This window comes from Ochotona curzoniae, unplaced genomic scaffold (genome assembly GCF_017591425.1).
Source record: "Ochotona curzoniae isolate NIBS_2020 unplaced genomic scaffold, NIBS_Ocur_1.0 contig_2688, whole genome shotgun sequence".
Taxonomy (NCBI): Eukaryota; Metazoa; Chordata; class Mammalia; order Lagomorpha; family Ochotonidae; genus Ochotona; species Ochotona curzoniae.
This window is the reverse complement of record NW_024465553.1, coordinates 5,565,739-5,588,293: the sequence shown is the minus strand read 5'-3', so window position 1 is coordinate 5,588,293 and position 22,555 is coordinate 5,565,739. Positions and strand designations below refer to the sequence as shown.

Genomic DNA, 22,555 nt, shown 5'->3' with positions numbered 1-22,555 from the left:
CTGAGGAATGACCTCCAGTGAGAACACACACCGCTTTAATCTTTCCTCTGTGTGGGCTCAGACCCCACCACCTGCCTGGGGTTGGAGTTATTTGTCTCCCTTCTGCAAAGTGTAAGCTAGGACACGCCCTCTCTGGGCGTGGGAGCTTCGTGTTTAGCCTTACCTGTCTCATGGGGTCAGGGTTAGGATCAAGCGAGAGTCTGCAAGGGAATCAGCTCTGCTCCCTACCCAGAGGGTCTTCTTGCTAATAGCGTAGGGGCCAGGGCTATCCCGGATTCAGGGACCCAGCTCCTGCTGTCCTCCACTCAACGGTTCTCTCTTCTCTTTCAGACCTGTTTGTTCCAATATGGTAGCTTCCCTTTATCGAGTTCTCTTGATTGTTGGCCTCTGTGTGGCAACGTGCTGTGTGCCCCCGTCCAGCAGCCCTGGGGGAGGATGCCTCCACCCCTCCTCTGTGAAGAGCAGTCCTGCTTCCCAGGTAACTTCTGGCAACACCGACTTTGCCTTCCGCCTGTACAGGAGGCTGACAGTGCAGAGCCCAGGTCGCAACGTCATCTTCTCCCCCGTGAGTGTCTCCACATCCCTCGCCATGCTGTCCCTGGGGGCCCGCTCAGCCACCAAGACCCAGGTCCTCCAGAGCTTGGGCTTTAACCTCAGCCTCACACCAGAGCCCGCCATTCACCAGGCCTTCCAGCACCTCATCCGCTCCCTGAACATGTCCAGCAGTAACCTGGGCTTGAAGATGGGCAGCGTCCTGTTCCTCCGGGAGGAGCTGCAGCTCCAGGCGAGTTTTGTGGCTAGTGTCAGAAGGTTGTACAAGTCGAACGTCTTCTCCATAGATTTCTCTGACACGGCCACTGCCCAGCAGAGGATCAACAGCTATGTGAAGAAGGAGACCAAAGGAAAGGTCGTGGATGTGATCCACAGCCTGGACCCTCTGACCGCCATGGTCCTGGTGAACCACATTTTCTTTAAAGGTAAGGGGTTGATTTGGATGTTGGTTTTTGTTTGATATATTGTGTGATCAAATACACAACCTTGACAAATCTTAGACATCAGGGTGAACTAACGGGACAGTTTGAGGTCTAATTAGCTTTGCAACCAGCTGGCCACATGATCTTGAATATCTCCTGTTCAGTTTATCAGTTCCAATGGGGCCTCCTTCCACTTAGACTTTGGGTGGACTGGATAAGTGGCCTGTCTAGCTAGTTACAGCCATGGTGGGTGGGAGGAGGGGTCTCTGCATAGCTTACATTCATTCCCCTGTTGAGCTTCTTCTCAGGCACTTACTGTCAAATCCGCAGGGAACATATGGCAGGACCCCCTGGAAATCTCTCCTGACCCCTACAGGCTTGGTGGACTGCAGCAGTTAGTACATTTCTTTAAGATAAAGTGGGATTTATGTCTGCCATTTTGCTATTTCTTCTTAAAGTAGAACTTATTTTTGTGTGTCTTATGTCTTTGCATTCTGATTTCTCCAGACTATCATCTTCGAACTGTGCTAGAGAAGTATTCTCCAGTTTATCATTTTAGTTACCTTATCTTTTCTCAATATTTCTGAGCTATCTACTGAATGGTTGCTGTGGGGATTACACTGAACATCTTCATTTATAATAGTCGTCTTTGGACAAGGATGTTCTTGCTACTCAGCTCTATCCTCTTTTCTTCCTCTTCTAGCTGTGGTCACCGATAGCATCTTCACACGCCGCGTGCCCATGGGCACAATACAGACTTATTCTATTGCCTTGTGACATTGGCTTGTAGATGAGAGGAAAGTAAAGCAGACGCAGCAATTTAAACTGTGTGTTGGACTCAGCTGCTTCACTGCCTTTGTTGTGTTCCTTATGCATAGGCAATTCCATTCCTGTTTATGTCAATTCATTTCAACCTGGAGGGTGTTAGAGCTTCCCACAGCCCTGCAAACATCTTGTTTTGCCTTTAAGATTTTTGCTTTCTTCACTGTTCGTCTTGTGGTTGTATCCATCACCCAGCCGTCATAAAGTTACAACACTTGTCTGTGGTTGTTTTTGACGAACACTCCTGCGTTTCCAGAAAAGAAGGCGCCAGCATGGAGCAGGCTCCAATTGGAAGTGTAATTGGGATTTTCCAGATCTGATACATGGAACAAATCGTGATGATTGCTTCATAAGGATATCTGACAACGGCCCAGCTCTGTTTCTGTTCCTCTGGCCTCAAACACATAGGTTGCTGTTTTTCCAAGGTGTTGGAGAATGGAGCCTGGGATGGTGCCAGTTAAATGCTGTAAGGTTGACTCTTCTCATCAAGCCCAGCGAGTGTTGCTGAATCAGCTCTACCTGGCTTACACCAGCCTTTGATTTCCAGATTTCTGAAAAAGTTCGCTCTATTTTCTCCACTTCTCCTGACTGTGCTGGGCAGAGAGTGAAGATGTGGAGGTTCCTATGCTGTCATGTTCGCTGATGCTGTCACCTCTGCCCTCTAGTCTGTCCCCATGAGAACTCTGGCCAGCATGTTCCTTAACTGTTACTCTCTGCCTTGGGCAGCTGTGGAATGCATCCCTGCCTGTAGCTGCTTCCCATGAGTACTCCCTGGGGACAGGTTTGGTGCCCTGGCTGAGCTCCAAATCAGCCACAACACCGACAGCTTTGTAGGTAGCTTATCTCAGGGACTCATCTGACTGGTCACATCATGAGAATTCTCTGCAAGTTAAGTTTCATGAGGGGCCGTGCCCCATGTTCCCCTTCTTCTAGTGTCCTGGATTTTCACGGAAATGTGACTGATCTAGCTGGATTATCCTTAATCACTTGTTCCTCAGTTTGCCAATAGCAGTTTGATTCATTTCCAGGGTTCTAAGCAAGCTCACTGTCTCTATGGGCAGCAGCTCTCATTTTTACGGAGAAGTGAGTTTATAGAGGACCTGGCTACGACGTTATTGCTGCTTCACCTCACTCATTGCACTGTGACATAAAGATTTCTCTTTTCTCTTTGTGGCAGCCAAATGGACAAAGCCTTTTAACCCTACAGTCACGAACATGAGTTTTCCATTCTTGGTGGGAGACAGGGCCCCCGTGCACGTCCCCATGATGCACCAGGTGGAGACATTTGGTTTCGGGATGGATCCAGAGCTGAACTGCTCTGTGCTACAGATGCACTACAAGGGGGAGGCCGTGGCCTTGTTTGTTCTGCCTGCCAAGGGCAAGATGAAACAGTTGGAATGGGCCTTGTCTGCCAGCCGGCTGAGGAAGTGGAGCCAGTCACTGCAGGAGAGGTGAGCACCTGGTTACTGCGGGAGGATCTAACCCAGATGAGGATACATGGCCAAGCATGGCAAAAGCTGTTGAATGATCATTCCCAGCTGGACACAGGCTACAAGCTGGGCAGTGAACTTGATGCCTTGTGAGCGTGTGAGCGTGTGAACCTCACTATGATCAGATGGGTAACAATTCTGATCACCTCTCTTTCATTTCACAGATAAAGTAACAGATAGTAAATTGCCTGAGATCATGTCACTGCAGGGCTGTTTTGTCACTGCAGCTAACCAGTACTGGTAGATTCCTTTTCAGAAGCTAAAGTGAGTTTTTAAAAGTATATTTCTTTATTTTGATTTGTTTAAAAGGCAGGGTTAGGGAAAGAGGAGTAGAGACAGAGAGACAGAGAATCTTCCATCTGCTGATTTACTCCATGATTTGCCAGATGGCCAGGGCTGTGCCAGGTTGAAGCCAGGAGACTGAAGTTATTTCTGGGTCTCCCACTTGGATGCGATGGCCCAAACACTTGGGCCATTTTCCTTTGCTTTCCTAGGCACACCAACAGGGAGCAGGATCTGAAGTGAAGCAGTCACTGGGGCTGGCATGGTAGTGTAGCATGCTAATTCTCTGCCCATGGCTCTGACGATCCTCTGTGTGTGCTGGTCCGAGTCCTTGCTGCTCCACTTAGAATAATAGGTGCTCAATTGGTGTTGGCTAATAGTGATTTTCATCATTTTTGTCATTCCTAAGGAGAGCAACCGAACAATATGGACTGCAGGATAAACAGGCATATAAACAACTCTCTTATGTCCTTGCTTCTTTAGCATCATTCCCACATATTGATACTCTAGAAAGAAAAGAATCAGGGGTAGCAGTAACTCAAGAAAGTCAAAGGTCAATGCCCCAGGAGGCAGGAAAGGCTCTGAGTAGACAGAAGAACACAACAAGGTGGTAGCATTTGCGCCATGAATATGTATTGGACAGAGGGAGGCTTGGGAAGGGCATATGTGTGCGAGGAAGCAGCACACTGAAGACCTGACGTCAAGGCTTGAGAAGTTGAAGGTTTCAGCCTGGGTGTGGGTGGAGGACAAGGCAGTCGCTGGCAGGTGGAATGAGGGTGGAGCACGGAGCAGAAGATGGAGCAGAGAGAAGATGTAATAGTGGGGCCAGCACTGAGTGGGGAGGAGAGAGCTGTCCAAGGTGCTGTGTGTCCCTACAAGTCAGTGCAGTGGGTGCTCAGAAGCACCTATCCACACTTAACGCTTTCAAGTCTATGAAATGTGTATGATTTGGTGAAAGCATTAAGCTGAGACTGGGGAAAGCGTTGCCAGCTGTGCCGGGCCTCATCTAAAAAGTGCTTGATAAATGCTGGCCTTTGGCTTTGGGTTTAGGGAAATTGCCTCAGAAAAAGAGACAGATCCTAGGGTTGTGGTGGCTGATAGAATGACATAAGCATGGAAAGTCACACTAATTAGCATTAATTGAAATTAAAACTTTAGATCCTCCTTGGCAGTAGCACACTTCAAGTTGTTCAAAGGTCCCAAGTGAGTAGGCAGGTAGGTATGGAAGATTCCCTGATGGGCATTGCTGCTCCAAGCGATCAGCAGGGTTTATCCCGGGAAGGGTGGTGGGGCAGTGGTGAATGGGATGTCTCTCAGGTTACCTTGTCACCTCTGCACCCTGCTTTGGCAGCGGCCCCACATTTTCTTGCATAGTCCTAGTCTTGGGCTTCCTGGCTGGGAGATTGAGCGCCAGAGCCACTGGGGGTTTGGCTGGGATATGTTGGTCTCATACACAGTGGGCCACAATGCCTGGTGGAAGAGCAGAGTCTCCTAAAATGCCACTGGGAGGTAGAGACAAAAACACTGTGGACTGTGACTTCATCTTTCCCCTTTTCCTTCTCTGCAGGTGGATAGAGGTGTTTATTCCCAAGTTTTCCATATCTGCCTCCTATGACCTGGAGACCATCCTCCCAAAGATGGGTATCCACAATGCCTTTGACAAAAATGCTGACTTTTCTGGAATCACCAAAAGACACTCCCTGCATGTCTCCAAAGTGAGTGGATGGAGGAGCCTAGGCTGGAATAGCTGGGAGGAACTGGCCAGTGGAGTCAGCTCAGTTCGTTGACAAGGAAACAGAGAAGTGAAGCAATTTTTCAGTGGCCAAAAGAACCACCAAGGCCTGTGGCTGCCCTGCACCTCTCTGCTGCATGGTGCCTTCTGTCCCATGTCAGACAGTGCTATGAGAATAGGACCTGAATTTGTCACAATACCTCCTGTAGAAAAGCAGGTGCCCCTTGGCATTTAAATGTATCTATATCTATATCTATATATCTATATATCTATATATCTATATCTATTTATCTATATGTATATATATATAAAGAATCTTCAATCTGTTGGTTCACACCTCAGATGGCCACATGCCAGGAGCTTCACAAAGGTTTCTCACGTGGATGGCAGGGGCTCAATGGGCTGGGATCCCAGATGTGTCCCAGCTGCTCCACTCCTATCCAGCTCCCTGTTTGTGACCTGGGAAAGCAGTAGCAGATGACCCAAAGCTTTGGGACCCTGCACCTGCGTGGGACACCCTGAGGAAGCTCCTGGCTTCGGATCGGCTCAGCTTTGGCACTTGTGGCCACTTAGGGAGTAGTGACCCAGCAGACAGAAAAGCTTTCTCTCTGTCTCTCCTCTCTGTAAATCTGCCTTTTCAATAAAAATAAATAAATAAATCTTTACAGAGAGAGAGAAAAGGAGGGGAGGAAAAGAGGGCAAGCCAGGCTGTGAGCAATTGCACAATAACTGGGCAGGTTGCATGCAAATATCACCACCTTGTATGGATTCAGAAACAGGAGTACATGGCACTGGAATCATTTTTGCAATAGCAAGTGGCTCTGCCTGGTCTGCACGTGAAGACCAATGGGCCAAGTGACAGCACTGACCTCGAGGTACTAACCAAAGCTGTGAGCAGGCGCGTGGCGGCTGATCCTGATGCGTCTCGAGGCAGGTGGTGCTCTTTGTAGGCGAAACTCAAGACAAGGTAGTATGAAGGACTCTGGGGTCACTGACATCCGCTCTTCCTCTGCAGGCTGCCCACAAGGCTGTGCTGGACATCAGCGAGGAGGGCACTGAGGCTGTAGCAGCTACTGTGGCCAAGCTCACAGTCCGGTCCAAGGATGGCTCCTCCCACCACGTTCTTTACTTCGACAGGCCCTTCCTGTTGCTGGTCATAAATACGGCCACTGATGCTATTCTCTTCCTAGGCAAAGTTGAAAACCCCACTCAGGCCTAGGTGGGCAGTGGCCTGCTGAAACTTGCCCAGGAAGTTTCCAGTAGTGCTGCCTGCTGCTGCCAGGCCCGTGTCAGGCCCTGCCTCCTCTGCTTGCAGATCCACCTGACCCCAGGGATGCTGTGTCCACTGACTGGCAGAGATGCTGCTTCCCAGGCTCAGCCACTGAACTGTTGGCAGAGACCCCAGCCATGAGACAGAGCCCGACAGCTTCCCTCACGGCCTCATCCACTGACTCCCTCTGGGGCCCTGGCCTCATGACATACAGCCAGGGCACATTTCTACCCTTGGAGCTCATGAATTGCAGAACTACAATAATAAATTCAGTAAAGCTAACATGTGACTTTAGATGGCCACAGGCTCCCATAGACCTGCAGCAGCATGGTCTGGAAATGACCTCTGGCTCACGTAACTTGCCCAGATGCCATCCTTGTACATTTCAGTGGTTACCTGACTCTGCCCCACAAAAACTTGCCCAGTACTTTCTGTCTGCCAGGAGTAAATCAGACGAGCAAGGCCTCTGGCCTGTTGGGTTGTAATGAGATGATCAATCAATGATACTCAGGCCCAGCCTACAAGGCAGTGGGACGGGATGATTGGGAGAGAGTGTCAAGAAGGTAGAGTATGAGTCACAGTGGACAAGCATGAGGATGCACAATGAGGAGGCCCCTTGGCTGGAGTATGCCAGGCCACTGACAGGGTGGTGGGCACCCGGACCTAACTGAATGGCCTAAAGTGCTGGTTGAGAGCAACCATCTGAGAGAGGAAGCGGAAGCGCCCCAGGTTTTGTGCAGCTCTGGGGTTCCCTCAGGGCCCAGGGGTGGTTTCCCACCTCATGGACTCACAGCTCTCTCTCTCTCTCTAGGTTCATAGGGGACAATGGTCTGGCTCCCTCACCCTGCCCTGAGAGCCACACATGGTGCCAGGGACCACAGGGGCACCAAGCAAGGGCAGCTCACACTCTCTAAGCTGTTTTCTCCTCCTTCCTTCGGGCTCTGCTAGGCAGGCCATATGATGCTCCCCAATTCACCTCTTCCAACCGAGGGTACCTGCTAAGCCTCTGGTGAAGACCGGGCTTCTATTAGACCCCACAAGGGCACTGGCCACTAAACAACATGCGGTGGGATGGGATGAGCCAGGCCATACCTGTGCTTTGCTCCCGCCTCCATGAAGCAGAAAGGAGTCAGGCTGGAAAGCTGGTGCAAGCTAGCAATCCCCTCTTCCTGCCCCTCTCTCCTGCTCCATCCCACTCTGTTTTACAAAGGGCAGAGACTCAGAGAGTGAAGACAGCTAACGCAGCCATTGTGAGATCAGGACCCGAGCCAAAGCAAGGGTTCCAACAGCATCTCCCTGAGGCTGCCCGTGCCCAGCCTTATCACCTCCACAACACCACGTCCCCAGACCCTCTGTGAAGACCTCCAAGTCACCAGCTGTGCTACCTCCATGGGCACCGGTCACCTGGCTTCCAAGGCACCAGTAGCCCGGCCTCCATGCAGCACACTGGCCCCTGCATGGGGGTTCCAAATATGGGCAAGCATGGAACAGGGCAGGCATGCAAAGCCTACCAAGGCAGCTTTTGTAGTTCAAGGTTAGCTCCTCTTAGTAGCGATCAGGGGCCCTGGTAGCTGGGGTGGGTGGGAGATGCCAGTCTCTTCCTGTCTGTTTGTTCCCAGAGGGCATGTGGGCAACATGAAAGGCCAGCTTCATGCAGCCTCCTGGTGCCCACCTGGACTGCCATGTGCCAGTGGGTATAGGAGCACACACCCCTCTTTGTTCTTTGAGTCATCTATGCTCTGCATTTGCTTTTGCTTTTCACTGTGTATTTCTTTGACAGACCAACTACCAGAGAACACTGGCATGGGACACAGGTACTCGGTCAAATGCTCACCCAGTTTGTTTTCAAATGTACCTTGCATTTGAAGGTTTTTCTAAACAGAACTAAGCTGATTTACACTGAGAAAACTGCCTTGGAGTGAGGGCCTATGCCTTGATGTACCCAAGAGAGGACTCACCACACCACACAGGGCACGTGGGGAGCACCCCGGGTGGGGGCAGGAGGAGCCTGGGCCGGAGCCCCAGTGTTCTAGCTCGGGGGATTGGAGAGGATGAGCCCCTTGGGCAGGAAGGTGGTTGGAATATTTGTAACAAAATCATGCTGGTGGAAACACAGAGATGCTATGATGACAGCAGCGTGGGCCACTTATTTGTCTGTGAATCTGTGCTCTCACTGGCTACAAAACATTAGCCATGGTTGCTACTGGGCAGTGTGAATGTCTCACTCAAGGCAGAAGGGATGATATTCCACCTCTTCAGCTTCTGCAGCTGATCTGGCTCTGCCATTGCCTAGAATGTCAACAAAAAGCAAAACAGGGCAGGAGTTGCAGCACAGTAGGTTCAGCTGCTGCCTGGGTCGTAGGCATCCCACAGAGGGGTGCCAGTTCGAGCCCTTGCTGCTCTGCCTTCTGTCCAGCTCCCCACCAACAGCCTGGAAAAGCAGTGGAAGATGGCTCGAGTGCTCAGATACCTGCCAACCAAGTGGAGGGCCAGACGCAGTTCCAGGCTCCTGGTTTTGGCCTGGCCCAGCTCCAGGTGCAGCTGTTTGGAGGGTGAACCAGAAAATGGCATCACTCTCAATGCTGCCTTTCCAATAAATAAATAAATCTTAGAAAAGAAAAGAAAAGAAAAGAAAAGAAAAGAAAAGAAAAGAAAAGAAAAGAGAAGAGAACACAAGACAAGACAAGACAACGATGGCCACTGTTTCATGATTGCACTGAAAAATGGTCACGTTTGTGGCAGATGTCGTTGGCCAACATCTGGGGCAGCTGGCAGCAGGTGCTGTGCCCATCTGAGCGGCGAATCCCTCTGCTGGTGTTTGCTTGAGCTAAGTGCAGGCTTGCTTTGAAATTTCTGTGAATAAGATCCACGATCTTTGCAAGAAATCTACAAAAGGGGGGGGGGGAATCTGTGGAAGTTGCTTTGATTTCATCACTGAGGGATTTCTCATGAACAAATACTGGATGAGCTCAGCCTGTAGCCTGGACATGCGCTCTGGGGCCCTGTGGGTGAGCTGGGGCTTTGGGTGGAGGAAGAGTGGCTGCTGTGGTTGGTGTATTCCCTGCCAGTCTGGTGTCACTCTGCATACAGACTGTGGGGACCGGCTGGGCTGAGTGGTCACGGCCAACCTTGTGCTGAGATGTGCCTTCCTGTCTGGGAAAGGGAACGTTCCAGTCTCTCCCACGTTCCCACTGTGATGGACACCCTGGTCATCCAGATCAAAGACCCGGGGCTCTGCAGTGGCAGAACAGCCTCTGCCAGGGGTAGCTCCCGGGTCACCATTGGCTTCCAATCGCAGGACAGCTGGTCGCCACCTGGGACCCAAGAGCAGAGCCCTTCCTGTTGGTCGCACTGCCCTCACAGCCGTTCCCAAAGCTGACCTGGCAAATATTGACCGGCTGCAACACTCACTTAACCCTGCTGTCCTGTGGCGGGAGGCCACACGGAGCTGAAGTCCACAGCCCACTCAGGGGCTTCTCTGTGAGTACTGGGAGTGCTGCATAAACTGGGGGTACTGGGTTCTGTGTCTGTGAATCCTGTGAGGACTGAGTACCACAACTGTGAGTACTGTGTATACTTCAAGTGCCTGTGGTACTGAGTACTGTTTTTGTGAGTACTGTGGGTACTGTGTTTGCACCCAAAACCCAGACAGGGTGTAGCACTTACATGCTCCTCTTTCTGGCTCGCTCTCTCTGTTTCTGAATCACCCTGCCCCTATCTCCCCTCCCTCTCTCACTTTGTCAGTAGGGATATGAAAAGTGAGTCCCTTGAAGAAAAAAGGCATTGCCACGCACTGGCTCTGAATCTTAAAACAGGAACCTGGGATTTTCTGTGACCTTGCCTGAGAAGCTTGGCCTTAAGCATGGTGAGAGAAGAAGCTCCTCTATTCCTGGCAGGTAGACAAGTGAGCAAGACAGGGCCGCCCAGGGCCAAACAGCACGCAATGGCGTGGACTTACTAGAAGTCGCCACGTAGAGTGGTGGCGCTGGAGCTGCGGTCTGCTCCCGCCTCTTGTCCTGTCCCTGACCCCATATAGCACAGGTGATCCCTGGGTCTCAGGTATTTCTAAGGATTAAATTAAATAGCTTAAAGTAAGCCTTTCACAAGAAGGGTTCTGCTGGCACAGAAGCCAAGCCATTCTTTCCTGTGTGGGAGAGCTCCGGGCATTTCCTGCACCTGAGTCTCACACACTGAGCTGCAGCTGTGCTCTCTGCAGCTGTCATATGCCTCCCCCTGCGTGTAAGGACCCAGGATGTGATGTATCTAATATCCCCAATCACTTAATAGACCCTTAGCGCACAGGACCAATAAGTGCCCCAGTGACCGAGACGAGATGGAGCCCCTGGGATCTTCCAGGAAAAGAATCCAGGACTAAACTGGGCATTGTTTTACCTGCTGTTGCACCTTGGCTCAAACCCAGGCCCCTGGCTCACAACTCAGTCTTTCTGAGACCTGGCTTCTGATAGGGTGTGGCAGGGTGTGGCAGGGTGGCGGGATGTGGCAGGTGGGCAAAGCTATGGGAAGCACCAGGAGACGCCCATCACGGCTGGTTTTCCAAATTTTCTGCATCCCCCAGATTCCCTACCAAGAAACAACCCAAGTGAGCCACAGTGAGCTGTGCTGGAGGGAGGAGGACATGCCTCCGGAGACTGCCCCAGGGACTTTGACCAGCAAGCAGATTGCAACAGAGATGCGGCAGCCGTGTGTGTCCCTGCCCGCACTGGCCTTGGCTGCTGGCAGGGCCCCTAAGGGCAGTCCGGGTTATCCACTACCTGCCCAAGCTGAGGGCCACCTCCTGCACGGCCATGGCCTTGGATGTAGAGGTCACTGGGCAGGGCATAAAGAACCACAGAGTTTCTCAGCACAAGCTGGCAGCCAAGCTCATGGTGGGCAACAGTAGACAGCCATGAGCAGCAATGGGCAGGGTGGGAGGATCCTAAGAGGGACGGAGGGCACTGGCCATGGGCGGAGCAGACAGGAGGACGGCTTCTCCCCTGGCTGGGACTCCTCCTGCTCGTGCCCCTCCCCCAGGATATTCTGGTCCATTTTATAACTTGAAACACAGGACATGTGTGCTTGTTTGCAAGGGCTGCCTTGGCCAAGGGCTGCACGCCTAGTGGCTTCCACAATAGAACTTACTGGAGGCAGAAAACCCAAGGTCAAGGTGCTGGCAGGGTCAATCTGAGATGTGTGAGGGGTAACTGTCTCAGGCTTGGCTCCCAGCTCCTGGGACCTTGCTGACCATCTCTGCGACTTGGCTCGCAGGAGCCTCACCTCACTCAGGGATTTCTCTGGAGGATGGGGAGGGTGTCCTTGTGCTTTGATTTCCCCTTCAACGAGGACAGCTATCACCTCGGATTGGAGCTGACCTATTGTCTCCTGAATAAGCTTACTTGGGATGCTCTGGGACTGACAGACTTCAGGCAGACACAGCTCAACTCAGAACTGGTACCGTCCCCTGGATGTGACAACATCTGCTCCAGTGAGAGAGGATGGAGACGGACATGCCTGCTCTCCCAGCCACAACCACCCTGCTGCTTCCCTGTCCCTCCCACATGTGGCCCCATACTGACCATCTCACTCAGACCAAAGAGGCAGGGTGTGTCCCTCCCCCTCCCTTGGGCTTCAGCACTTGTAAGCCTTCCCTTATGATGGGCAAGATCGTGGCTCGTGGCCAGGCCTGGCAGCAAGGGAGGCCAGCATCACTCACTGTCACTGTGCTCTGGGCCCTTGCCCCGTGGCGTTCCTCTCAGTCTGTTCTCACATGGATGTGGTCATTATGCCAGCCTGGCCAGCTCTTACCTCCAGGAAGTTGGGAATCATGTTATTTATTTAGGCTTTGTTTTTATGTGACAGGCAAAGGGACCAAGCAGGAGACACACAACACACACACACAACACACTACACATCTGCATATTAGTTCCTTCGCCAGACGCCTGCCGCAGCTTGGTCTAGGCCAGGTTGAAGCTGAGAGGCTGGAGTTTCATCGTGGAGTCCCATGTGGGTGGCGGGGACTCACATACTTGAGCCATCACTTACTGCATATTAGCAGAAAGGTGGGCTGAAAGGGGAGTAGAAAGACTGGACCAGACACCCTGATGTGAATGTGGGCACCGCCAAGTGGCAGCTTAATCAGGGCACTGCTGAATGGGCTCCTATTACTTCTCTCCCCCTGCCCGGTTATTTAGTCCCTAGGGTGCTTCTTGGATCAGACAGAACTTCGAAAATTATGAGTGATTGAAATAATGACTGGACAGAGTAAACAAAAAAGAAAGGGGAGAAGGGAGGGAGAAAAGAGCAAAGAACGTAAGGAGAAGATAAGGGAAGGGAAAGGTAGGGTGGGAGGTAGGCTGGCATGCTGGGCTGCCGCTCCAGCTGAGCCCCAGTCCCTCCCTGCCCCTTGCTCACTGCAGTCAGTCCATAGCAGCCTTGCGGGATAGGGTTTAAGGGGGTTTATCCCTTAAGTGATAGGAAGCCATGAAGTTGTCTATAGAAATGATTGATGTGTCCACAGTTTGGTTCCAGAGGATGGGGCCCGCTTGGTTGTGGCTGCTGGGAGCTGGGGTCCTGGCCTCTGCCCACAGAGACAAGAGTCTGGAGGTGCCCCAGCCCCTGAACCCTCAACTCCTGGAGCCAGCCCCTGCCCACCACAGGGTCACCCCCACCATTACTGGCTTTGCTTTGCGTCTGTACAAGCAGCTGGCGGCAGACTGGCCAGGGAACCTGCTCTTCTCCCCAGTGAGCATTGCCAGCACCCTGGCTCTGCTCTCCCTGGCGGTCCAGGCCAACACCTCTGCCCTCATCCTGGAGGGCCTGGGCTTCAACCTCACTGAGACCACAGAGGCTGACATCCACCGTGGATTCCAGAGCCTCATCCACACCCTGCAGCTGCCCAGCCCCAAACTGGAGCTGAAAGTGGGCAACTCCCTGTTCCTGGACCAGCAGCTGAAGCCACGGCAGCACTTTCTGGACAGTGTCAGGGAGCTGCTCGGGGCTTTCGCCTTTTCTGCCAACTTCACGGATTCCGCCACCACTGGGAGGCAGATCAACAATTACGTGCGGGAGCAGACATATGGGCAAATCCAGGACTGTCTCCCGGAGTTCGGTCAGGACACGCTCGCGGTTCTCCTGAACTACCTCTTCTTCAAAGGTGAGGCCTTGCACACACAGAATTCCTTCTCTTCCTAGGCAAGGACCTGCCTTAGCACAGGGGGTGCTGGCAGGAGGTGTGTGCCAGCCTCGTGGGAGGATCTGGGCATGAGTCGAAGTTTTCTCAGCTTCAGGGGGTTCAACCGCAAAGACGCAGCCACAGCACTGTGGGGGGCATGAGCCTTCAGAAGAGATGCCCACCCAGACTCAGGGAGGGAGGCCAGGCTTCCTGGAGAAGGAAGCAATTGAGCTGAGCCTGAAGAGTGAGTGAGTCAGGCAGGGACTGTGGGGAGAAGGAAGTTGGAGCAGGTGCACAAGGTAGAGAGGCCACTGGTCATTCATCTGGCTTGACCGGCACCTCTGCTATCACAATGCAGGGAGCCTGGGAGAGTAAGAATAAGGGTGTTGGCATGGAAGGGGCATCCTGAGGACCCCAGGGCCTATCCAGGGACCCTCAGTAATGCCAAGTTTTAAGCAGTGGAGTGATATGCTCACAACTGTTTAGGAAGATCAGTCTGGCTAACACCAGGGTCTGGAGGATTCTTTAGATGGGAGCTGGAATGAGAGCCAGAAAGCGAGCTGGGAGGTATTCGAAGTGGTGTGGGGTGAGTTGGAGGGTGACCTTGAATACAGCTGTGGCTTCAGGATGGAACTGAACATGCTTGGTTATGGCTGAATGTGGGCGTGAGGGACAGGGTGACATGGACCCCCTCCCATCTCCAGTGCCCTCAGGGGACAGCTGTGGGACAGAGGGTAAGGCATGGAGATGACGCTGATCATGCAGACGTGACTGTCACTAACACATTCTGCTCTTGTGTCACGTGCTGCACCTTCTCTGCTGAGTTCTCTGCTCAGCTGGCTCACTGAGGACTTTTGGGGTGGGCAAGTGAAGAAGAGCTCTTGAACTTCTCCGTAGCAGGCTGTCATCCAAAGCCACTGGGCAGAGAAGATGCACCTGTTGTTTGCCAATGACCTGGCTGTGAAATCGGGGAGGGGGAGCGGTCTAGAAAGATTCAATGAGACTCAGTTTCCTCAATCCTAACAAGGGGGTAGTAATCCTTGTTCCTTTCCATTTTATGATGATTTGAAGAAACTCCCTCACAACAGGGGTTTAGGAGGGAGGGACACCTTTTGGTCTCTTCAAAGCCAAGTTCCTCTGAAAAGGGAACAGAGAAGAGACTGGTGGAGCTCCCATTTGGGAGATTGCTTTCATGGTCAAGCTAGGACTGAGCCCAGGCTGCCTGGCTCCTGTCCCCGGGCTCCATGTTTGCTTGGTACTCGCGTTCCCAAGAGGCAGCCGCCCGGGCTGTGTGGTTTTTCTGGCTGTGTGTCCCAGAACGAGTTCTCACAGTTTTCTCGGTTCTATGTCCTCAGCCAAATGGAAGCATCCTTTCGACCCCTACCAGACCCGAAAGAAGGAAAGTTTCTTTGTGGACGAGAGGACCTCTGTCCACATTCCTATGATGCACCAGAGGGCAATGCATAGGTTCCTGTATGACGCGGAGCTGGCCTGCACCGTGCTGCAGATCGAGTACAGCGGGAATGCCCTGCTGCTGCTCATCCTCCCCGACCCCGGGAAGATGAAGCAGGTGGGAGCCGCCCTGCAGCCCGAGATGCTGACCAAGTGGAGCCGGCTCTTCCTGCCCAGGTGAGTGCCCAAGGACATGGGCACAGGTAGACGTGGCCCTAGAGCCTGAGCAGAGCTGGGTCAAGTCCAGCTACTGGAGGGCAGCATCCAGCTTGGCCTGCAGCCCTGCCCTTGATTCCCTTCAAAAAAGTGCAAATTTCATATCTTCAGCTTGTTCTCTATCTCCCTTGTTTGGGATTTGGAGCTCTGCCATGGCAACTTCATCTTCTTTCAGTTTATCTGCTCTATTAGTTAGTTTCTTTTTGGGGTGCATCTTCTCTGATGAGGTGTGCTGGTTTGTGATGTGGTCCTCAGTTCTACTATCACTGCCCAGGTTAGGGGTGGCCTACCCTGAGCAGTCCAAGCTAGCCACGTCCCTTGCTTCTGTATGCGCTGATTGTATTCAACTGAGGCTCTGCAGTCAAATGGTGGCTGGGGCTGGAGCCCCTGAAGGAGTCTGGTGCGTCTGCTGCCTGGCCTGGACAGACCAGAAGAGGTGAAGGCTGGAAGACTTCTTTCTCCCCATACAGTGTGTCCTCAAGGCCTGCTTGAGCAAAGCAGTCCAGTGACCGTATTGCCACATGGCAGCTCAGGGCTGTAAAAGGAGGTGCTGTAAAAGGCAGGAACTGAAGTATTTGGGCAGAGATTTAAAAAGCAAATAAGAGCAGAGGGAGAGGCCAAGGTTTAAGGCTTGTGACTCTCCATGGCTTGGGTTACCACCTCTTCCCCCTATCTGCTCAGATTCCTACAATCACAGACTGGAGTTTCCTAGAATCATCTGGAAGGGTAAATTTTTTCCCTCCTTCTCATGTTGACTTCCAAGAAGCAAAACCAGTCCATCACTCTCATGAATCTTCATGAGCTGGAGTGGTGCCGTGTCCCTGAAGGCCTTCCCCTGACTTCAGCCTTGGAAGCAGCAGACTTGGCCAGGCTAGGGAAACGTGTCTTCTGTGGCTGTGTCCATTCATATATGTGAAGTGCCCACTGTGCGGCAGGCTCTTGAACACCTACTAGTTGTTGAGCTTGCTGCCAGACACTGCCCTACTAGACTCACTCAATGCCCTGTCTGTTCATCAGTGGCCTGGGACCTGCTCTCACGAGTACTGTCCTGGAAGGTTTGCAGATCGGCCAAGGTGTTCTGCCTTAGTCGAAACTCTGGGCCCCCACGGTGCCTGGGAGTGACTCAAGTAATGGTGACAATTCTCAAGGTTGAATTCATATTTCCAATCTGACTTCAGCAGAGGCAGCAGTTTCCAAGTTGGTAATGAACTCACCCAGCTGTGGGGATGTCCAGACCATTGTCAAACAATAGATAGGGTGAAGAATAACCCAGGCAGAGAGGGACAGATCCGTTAAAAGCAGTTTCTGAACTTCGCCCGAGGCACACAGGTGGGCCAGGAGTCATCTCAGATCCTCCCTGAGGAGTGGTGACTAGGGTGCTCCGGGTGTAGGGCATAAGATGCAGGCTGTGGCAGGTGCCATTGGAAGACCGATGACCTCAAGGACCAGGGGCTGCTCCTCTGTGCCTCTGCTCGGGCTGCCAACAGACAAGTGGGGGTGGCAGGTACCACAAATCAGCACCATTTCTCTGATCCCTTCTGCAGCCTGTTGGATTTGCACTTGCCGAGGTTTTCCATTTCTGGCACATATAATCTGGAAGAGATCCTTCTCAAAATTGGTCTCACCAACGTCTTCAACTTGGAAGCCAACTTGTCAGGCATCACTGGGCATCTCAACCAAACCATCTTCAGGGTAAGGAGGTGAATGTGGCAGTAAGTGCAGGGGAGGGGATGGGAAGTTCTTCTCTCGTGCGTGGTACGCTGAATGGCAAGCATCCCAGCCTCTGTCTTGTTCTGATTCTCTCCTGCCATCTCCTTCAAGGCATCTTTGCACAGAGAGCTCCCTACCCATCACCCCTGCAGGGACAGCTTCCTGTCCATCACCCCTGCTTCTGCATCTCCACACATTTCAAGGCAGGAACATAGGATTCTGGCTAGCATAGATGTTCATTTTGGAGACATCTGTGGAGCAAGCAATTCTCCAGGGTGAGGAGTGGCTTTGGTTCACACCTGACACTTTCTTCAGGGCCAGCTATGAAGCTCCACCTGCCTTTGTGGCAACCACAGAGAGCACTGGGGTGGTAGCAAGCCGGGCAGCCCCACAGCCCAGCACTTCACCACACTCCCTCTCCCATGACAGAGGTGGGTCATGATCACCGGTCATAGACCTGCTTTGTCCGTCATCTTATTCACGCAAAAGATAAAGAAGCCAAATTGGGACATACCATTGTCATGGCAGGAGAAAGCAAGAAAACATGTGCAATGGCTGTAGCATTCTCCCCACCTGTGGCCTACGCCAGGACACTCACATGCCCCTGGTTAATCCAGGTCCCATAACCAAGGCCCTTGTCACCAAGAGGGGCTGTGTTCCAACCACCCATGGCCCTGTGAGTCCTGGGAAGAGGCAGGAATTGGAGGGATGGGAATGTATATATTTGGGAAGAATCAAGTAGATTCCATGTGTGGAGGCAGTAAAGCCTGAGTTTTGTTTGTCCTGGGTTTAGGGTAGAGCTGGACTTTGCCATTTGAGCCATGATTAGGAACTTCCTAAGGGAAGTGTTTGTCTTCTATTTGGGAAGGTGGTGTGGGGCTAGACTGTGCAGCCACGGCACTATGGACAAGGTCATGCACATGAGTGTGTAAGTGTGTGTCCATGTGCGGTTGAATATGTGTATGAGTTCATGTTGGGATACTGGACAGAAAAGAAGTAGTTTGACTTTTGAATTTCTTCCATGGTGACTTTCAATGCTAGATTTACCTTTTCACAGAGATTTTTTGCAAATGAAAGCATCAACAAGGCCAGTATTGATCCAGCTTGCTTGTAAAGCCCCAGGATTTTTTCTTCCAGGGTACTGTGTGAGTCAGTTTTGGAACACGGAGCAGGGGAGCAGGGCAGGCATTGCTCACTGCATCAGGTGACCGGGGATGCTACAGCTCAAATCAGAGTGCCTAGGCACAAGAACTGTCTCTGCTTTCTGCTCCTGGATGCCCTGGGAGGCAGCAGGTGGTGGCTCAGGTGGTTGGCTCCTTGGCATTTAGAAGGGAAACTCAGCTGGAGTTCCTGGGTTCCTGGGGTTGGTTTGACCCCAGCTTTTGAGGGCATTCAGACAGCGAACCAGTGGATGGGAGCTTTTTCTTTGTTCTCTCTGTATCAGATAAATCAATACTTTGCTTTTAAAGGGCAGGGGGACCTGGAAGAATTCCTTGCATGAATGCAGATGGGAACTTAGCACATCAGACATCTGGCACCTCTGAGTGCACCTGAACACCCCAGATGCAGTCAGAGTAAGATGAGCACCTGACATGTAGGGAGGTTGGGTGCAGCTCCCAGCAGGAAGCGACACCATGTGCACAGTACTTAGAAGGTGCCTTGGAGGATTGCCATTGACCTATGCAGGCAGCTGTGCCCATGGAAGTGATGGGTGGAGACAGGGTGAACCTGAGGACCTGGCAGAGGGTTGAGGGAGAGAGGCTGGTGGGGGGGGGGCTGGAGGGTCCTGACAGAGGGGCTCTGCCCCTGCCTCCCTGGTGCTGTTGAAGGCAGTGTCTGCCCTTGCAGGCCCCTGGACTGATGCTGGCTCCTTCCCTCTCCTCTCCTCCAGGTGACACACAAGGCAGCGGTGGACATGCATGAGAAGGGGACCCAGGCAGGGGCTGCCTCTGGCCTCCTCTCCCAGCCCCCAGCCCTGGGTGCACTGCCAGCACCCTCTGCCCACTTCAACAGGCCCTTCCTGCTGCTCCTCTGGGAGGTGAGCACGCAGAGCCTGCTCTTCCTGGGGAGAGTCGTCAACCCAGCAGCAGGGTGACCATGACAGGAAGCCTGGGACTGGCTTGCTTTGTCTCTCCCCCAGTGGGCAGAAGGCCGGCATCTGCCTACAGCTCAGGGATGTGGGGCCAGGCAGCTCATCAGTGTGTATGCGGTCTAATAAACCTGACCCTGGAGTCTGTGCACTGAGGGGTAATGCTTGCCAGGATGGGCCAACTCGTGGCAAAGTTGGCCACGCATGCTGTGCTCATTTCACTTGTGATGTCAGCCCAGGTTACAAAGTTGGAAGTGATGACCATCCTTGTGCTGTGGCCTCCTGGGGGACACACACCACTGCCACTGCTACTGTAGTCATTTGCTGGTGTCCCCTAGAGTAAAAGCCATAGCAAATAGCACAGAGGACACAGAGTCCAGTGGCCAATCTGGGGAAGACAGTCAAGTGAGGCAGCATTGTCCAGAAATCAGGGGCCAGATCATCTCAAGAGAAGGTTGGTCCTGGATCCAGGGCCCCCAACCATGTCACGTGAAAAGCAGGGGGTGTTAGGATGGGCTGGTGTGGTCACAGACCACCAGCCAGGGAGGCAGCAGGGCCCAGGACAACCACAAACACAAGCTGAAGCAAGGCAAGAGGATGGGATAATAGGGAAGCTGGGAGCCAGATCCCACCGGCACAGGGTGTCCTCTGGAGGGGCTGTCCAGCTGCCCTGTGTGTTGCTCTAGAAGCATCCGTGTGAAACTAGTGCAGAAGCAGAAAGGACCCTGGCTCAGGTGCATACCATGTGCATGACGATGCCTTCTGAGCTCTCTCTAAGTGGATCTTCCAACATCCTAGAATAAGGACTGGTCAAAGAGCTGTGTGCTCTGAAGGCCCCAAGACGGCAGGTAGCTGGGCACACCTGTCCCACTCCGACTCACAGCCCTACCTCTCCCAGAATTTCCCAGTGGGGAAGTATGAGTGAGATGTGAAAGAACAGTGGGAGGCCAAGGGCTCTTATACCTGTGACTTGGCCGTGGCTTTGAGCCAAGCTCATTCACAAAACCCTGCTATTCTGACATATCCCTGAGACCCGAGTCTTGGATCTTGGCACTTGGATGATCCAAAACCAGGAGGAGTGGCAGGTGGGTATGAGAGGGAGACGTGTCATCAGACAGAGTCAAGAGGAGATTTTTGCCTCAAGCATGGTGCAGCCACCCTGGAGGGAAGCCAGCCAGCCCCCTGGCTGTTGCAGCCACTTGGAGAGTGAACCAGCGGATGGAAGGTCTTTCTCTCTATATTTCCTTCTCTCTATATATCTGACTTTGCGATAAAAATAAATAAATCTTTAAAAAAGAAGAAGAAGAAGGGGTAGGGGTGTACCTGTGGCAGTGGCAGCTCCAGGGGAGCACAGCCCCAACGAGCTCTGTGTCAAACTGAAAATGAGAAGTCAGCAAGTGAAGTGTCACTCTTGGGGCCAGTATAAATACATCCTGCCTCGTGCTCTTCCTTTGCGTGCCTGCTCTCTCATGTAGAATTCCAGAAACATCCATTGTTCAGAATTTGGTTAAAACAAACAGGCAAAAGCAAGCAACGGACAAGCCAGGAGTTAAACAAATAAAATAAGCCTTCCTCCACTGCTGCTCACGGGTGAAATCAACTGACGTCTCCTGCCACAAGCGGCAGCGGAAGTCTGGATAAAGCACTTCTCAAAGCTCTTCCTTAAAGCATTGAAACACTTACAGGAGAATAAGGACGATGGGAAAGGGTGCCAGGAAAGATGAACATCTAGAAAGGCAAGCAGGTGTATGCCTGCTGATCCGAGGCAGAACGGCTGGTTATCTAAAGAAAAAACCCGCAGCCTCGAATAACGCAAAAGCATCACCCAAGGAGACACTCAGACACAGGACAGAAATCACACGCACAAAGTGTGGGTGCAGCCCTGCTCCCCGCCTCACCAGGTTCCAGAGGCTGCAGCCTGAGAGCACACTGGAAGCCGGTGGGTGGCTGCCCCGGGAGATGTGAGTAGGCACACGAGGTGAGGGGCTGTTACTGATGTGGTGAGAGAGCTTGGGGTGCGTCCTTCTGATGGGAGCAAACCTTGGAGAAGTTAAGGGGGTGGCGGTGCAGGCACAGTATGCACTTCAGAAGCAGTGCCCGCTGGCCACTGGGTGGCAGTAGGGAGCCAGGAAGGGCCAAGTGGGAGACCAGGAGACTGACAACCAGGGTGCTTCCCCAGGGGAGCTGCCCTTTAAGGCTTGCCCGGCTCCCTGCTGGTTGTTTGACCTACAGGTGCTCCCGGTGAGCCAGCACAACAACACGAAGGGGCTGGTGTAATCGTCATCTCGTTTTTCAACAAGAAAACTCAGGCACCAGGAAGTGATGTCACTTGGGGTGATGACGAAGCTCATGGCTGTCTGGAGCCAGGGCTTGACTGCCCGTCTGCTGGAAAAGCTTCCGCTGTGAAGTGTTTGTAGTTGTCGATGCAGGACTCGATAAAGACAGCAAGAAGTTGAAGGAAGATGTGGACTGGGGACTGGAGCTAGGATGCTTTAGAAAGGCCACCAACTACGGGGTGGCCACAAGGCTAGGCTGGTGCTCGGACCCCGACAAGCAGAGCTGAGTGGCGATCTCCAACTCAAGCAAAGGCTGAAGCCGGGAAGGCAGTGGACAGTTCCTAAGAATCCTGGGGAGGAAACCAGACTCTGTCCCACTCACCCAGTGTACCCCCATCACAGACCAAGTTCAATGTCCTGCAATGGGCTGTGAGGCATCTCAGGAAGTGTCACACGTTTAGTGGGTACACACACACACACACACATCAAGCCCTTGGCGTTTTATGGCTTGGAAACCACCTACCCTGCCTGGGAATAATGGGCCAACTTCTCAGAGCGTGTGGTGGGGAAGGCTGCAATGGAAGGAACAATAGCAGTACATCCCCAAGTTCTCCAGGTCTGGCTTAGACACCGATGAGCTCAACAAACACTGGCAGCCAGTTCCAGAAATCCTCCCCGCTCATCTTTTCCTGGACCAGAGCGACCTGCTTCTTGTCAGCAGGTGGAAGCCCAAACCTCCACCCCAAGTGGGTGTCACGGAGAATCCTCGACTTGCAGTCAAGTGGAAGACCACAGGGCGTCATTTCCAAAGCCGTGGCTCTCAGGATGAGGGGGAGTGGGGATCTTTCATTCTAGTGAGATGAAAAGGCAGGAGGGAAGTTCTTGCCGTCACTGGTGGAAGTGAGTGCCCATGTCCACAGGGGCACACTGGCAGGTGCAGAAACTGCTCTCTCTCTCTCAAGGCACACATTTGCACCCCAGTGGGAGGGTCTGGTGTCAGAGCAGACTCGCCCCATTTGGCATCTGTGTGCCGGGGTTTCTGTGGACAGAGGAGTCACATGGCTCGTTAGATCT

General features: G+C 52.6%; 2 protein-coding genes across 3 annotated transcripts; both read left to right on the top strand.

Annotated features, from left to right (window-relative positions):
* The first annotated feature begins 346 nt into the window (after positions 1–346).
* SERPINA9 (serpin family A member 9) lies at positions 347–6,519 on the top strand. Of its 2 annotated transcripts, XM_040975569.1 has the most exons (5): positions 347–565; positions 866–977; positions 2,974–3,247; positions 5,136–5,283; positions 6,316–6,519. In XM_040975569.1, the coding sequence occupies exons 1-5, from the start codon at positions 347–349 to the stop codon at positions 6,517–6,519; spliced, it is 957 nt and encodes a 318-aa protein (XP_040831503.1). The 2 variants fall into 2 exon arrangements, with proteins under 2 accessions (XP_040831503.1, XP_040831502.1); XM_040975568.1 differs by having other exon boundaries at positions 347–977.
* Positions 6,520–13,098: 6,579 nt separating this feature from the next.
* On the top strand, positions 13,099–19,211 carry SERPINA11 (serpin family A member 11). The gene is made up of 4 exons (XM_040975567.1): positions 13,099–13,720; positions 15,094–15,367; positions 16,951–17,098; positions 19,008–19,211. Exons 1-4 carry the CDS (start codon positions 13,099–13,101, stop codon positions 19,209–19,211), a joined length of 1,248 nt encoding a protein of 415 aa, XP_040831501.1.
* The last annotated feature ends 3,344 nt before the right edge of the window (positions 19,212–22,555 follow it).

What these genes read in the sequence shown, in the direction of transcription:
- SERPINA9 (XM_040975568.1), top strand. Translation starts at nt 347, where the DNA reads ATGGTAGCTTCCCTTTATCGAGTTCTCTTGATTGTTGGCCTCTGTGTG. An exon ending in AGCCAGTCACTGCAGGAGAG is followed by an intron (nt 3,248 to 5,135) that starts GTGAGCACCTGG and finishes CCTTCTCTGCAG; the next exon opens with GTGGATAGAGGTGTTTATTC. An exon ending in ACTCCCTGCATGTCTCCAAA is followed by an intron (nt 5,284 to 6,315) that starts GTGAGTGGATGG and finishes CTTCCTCTGCAG; the next exon opens with GCTGCCCACAAGGCTGTGCT.
- SERPINA11 (XM_040975567.1), top strand. Translation starts at nt 13,099, where the DNA reads ATGGGGCCCGCTTGGTTGTGGCTGCTGGGAGCTGGGGTCCTGGCCTCT. An exon ending in GAACTACCTCTTCTTCAAAG is followed by an intron (nt 13,721 to 15,093) that starts GTGAGGCCTTGC and finishes CTATGTCCTCAG; the next exon opens with CCAAATGGAAGCATCCTTTC. An exon ending in AGCCGGCTCTTCCTGCCCAG is followed by an intron (nt 15,368 to 16,950) that starts GTGAGTGCCCAA and finishes TCCCTTCTGCAG; the next exon opens with CCTGTTGGATTTGCACTTGC.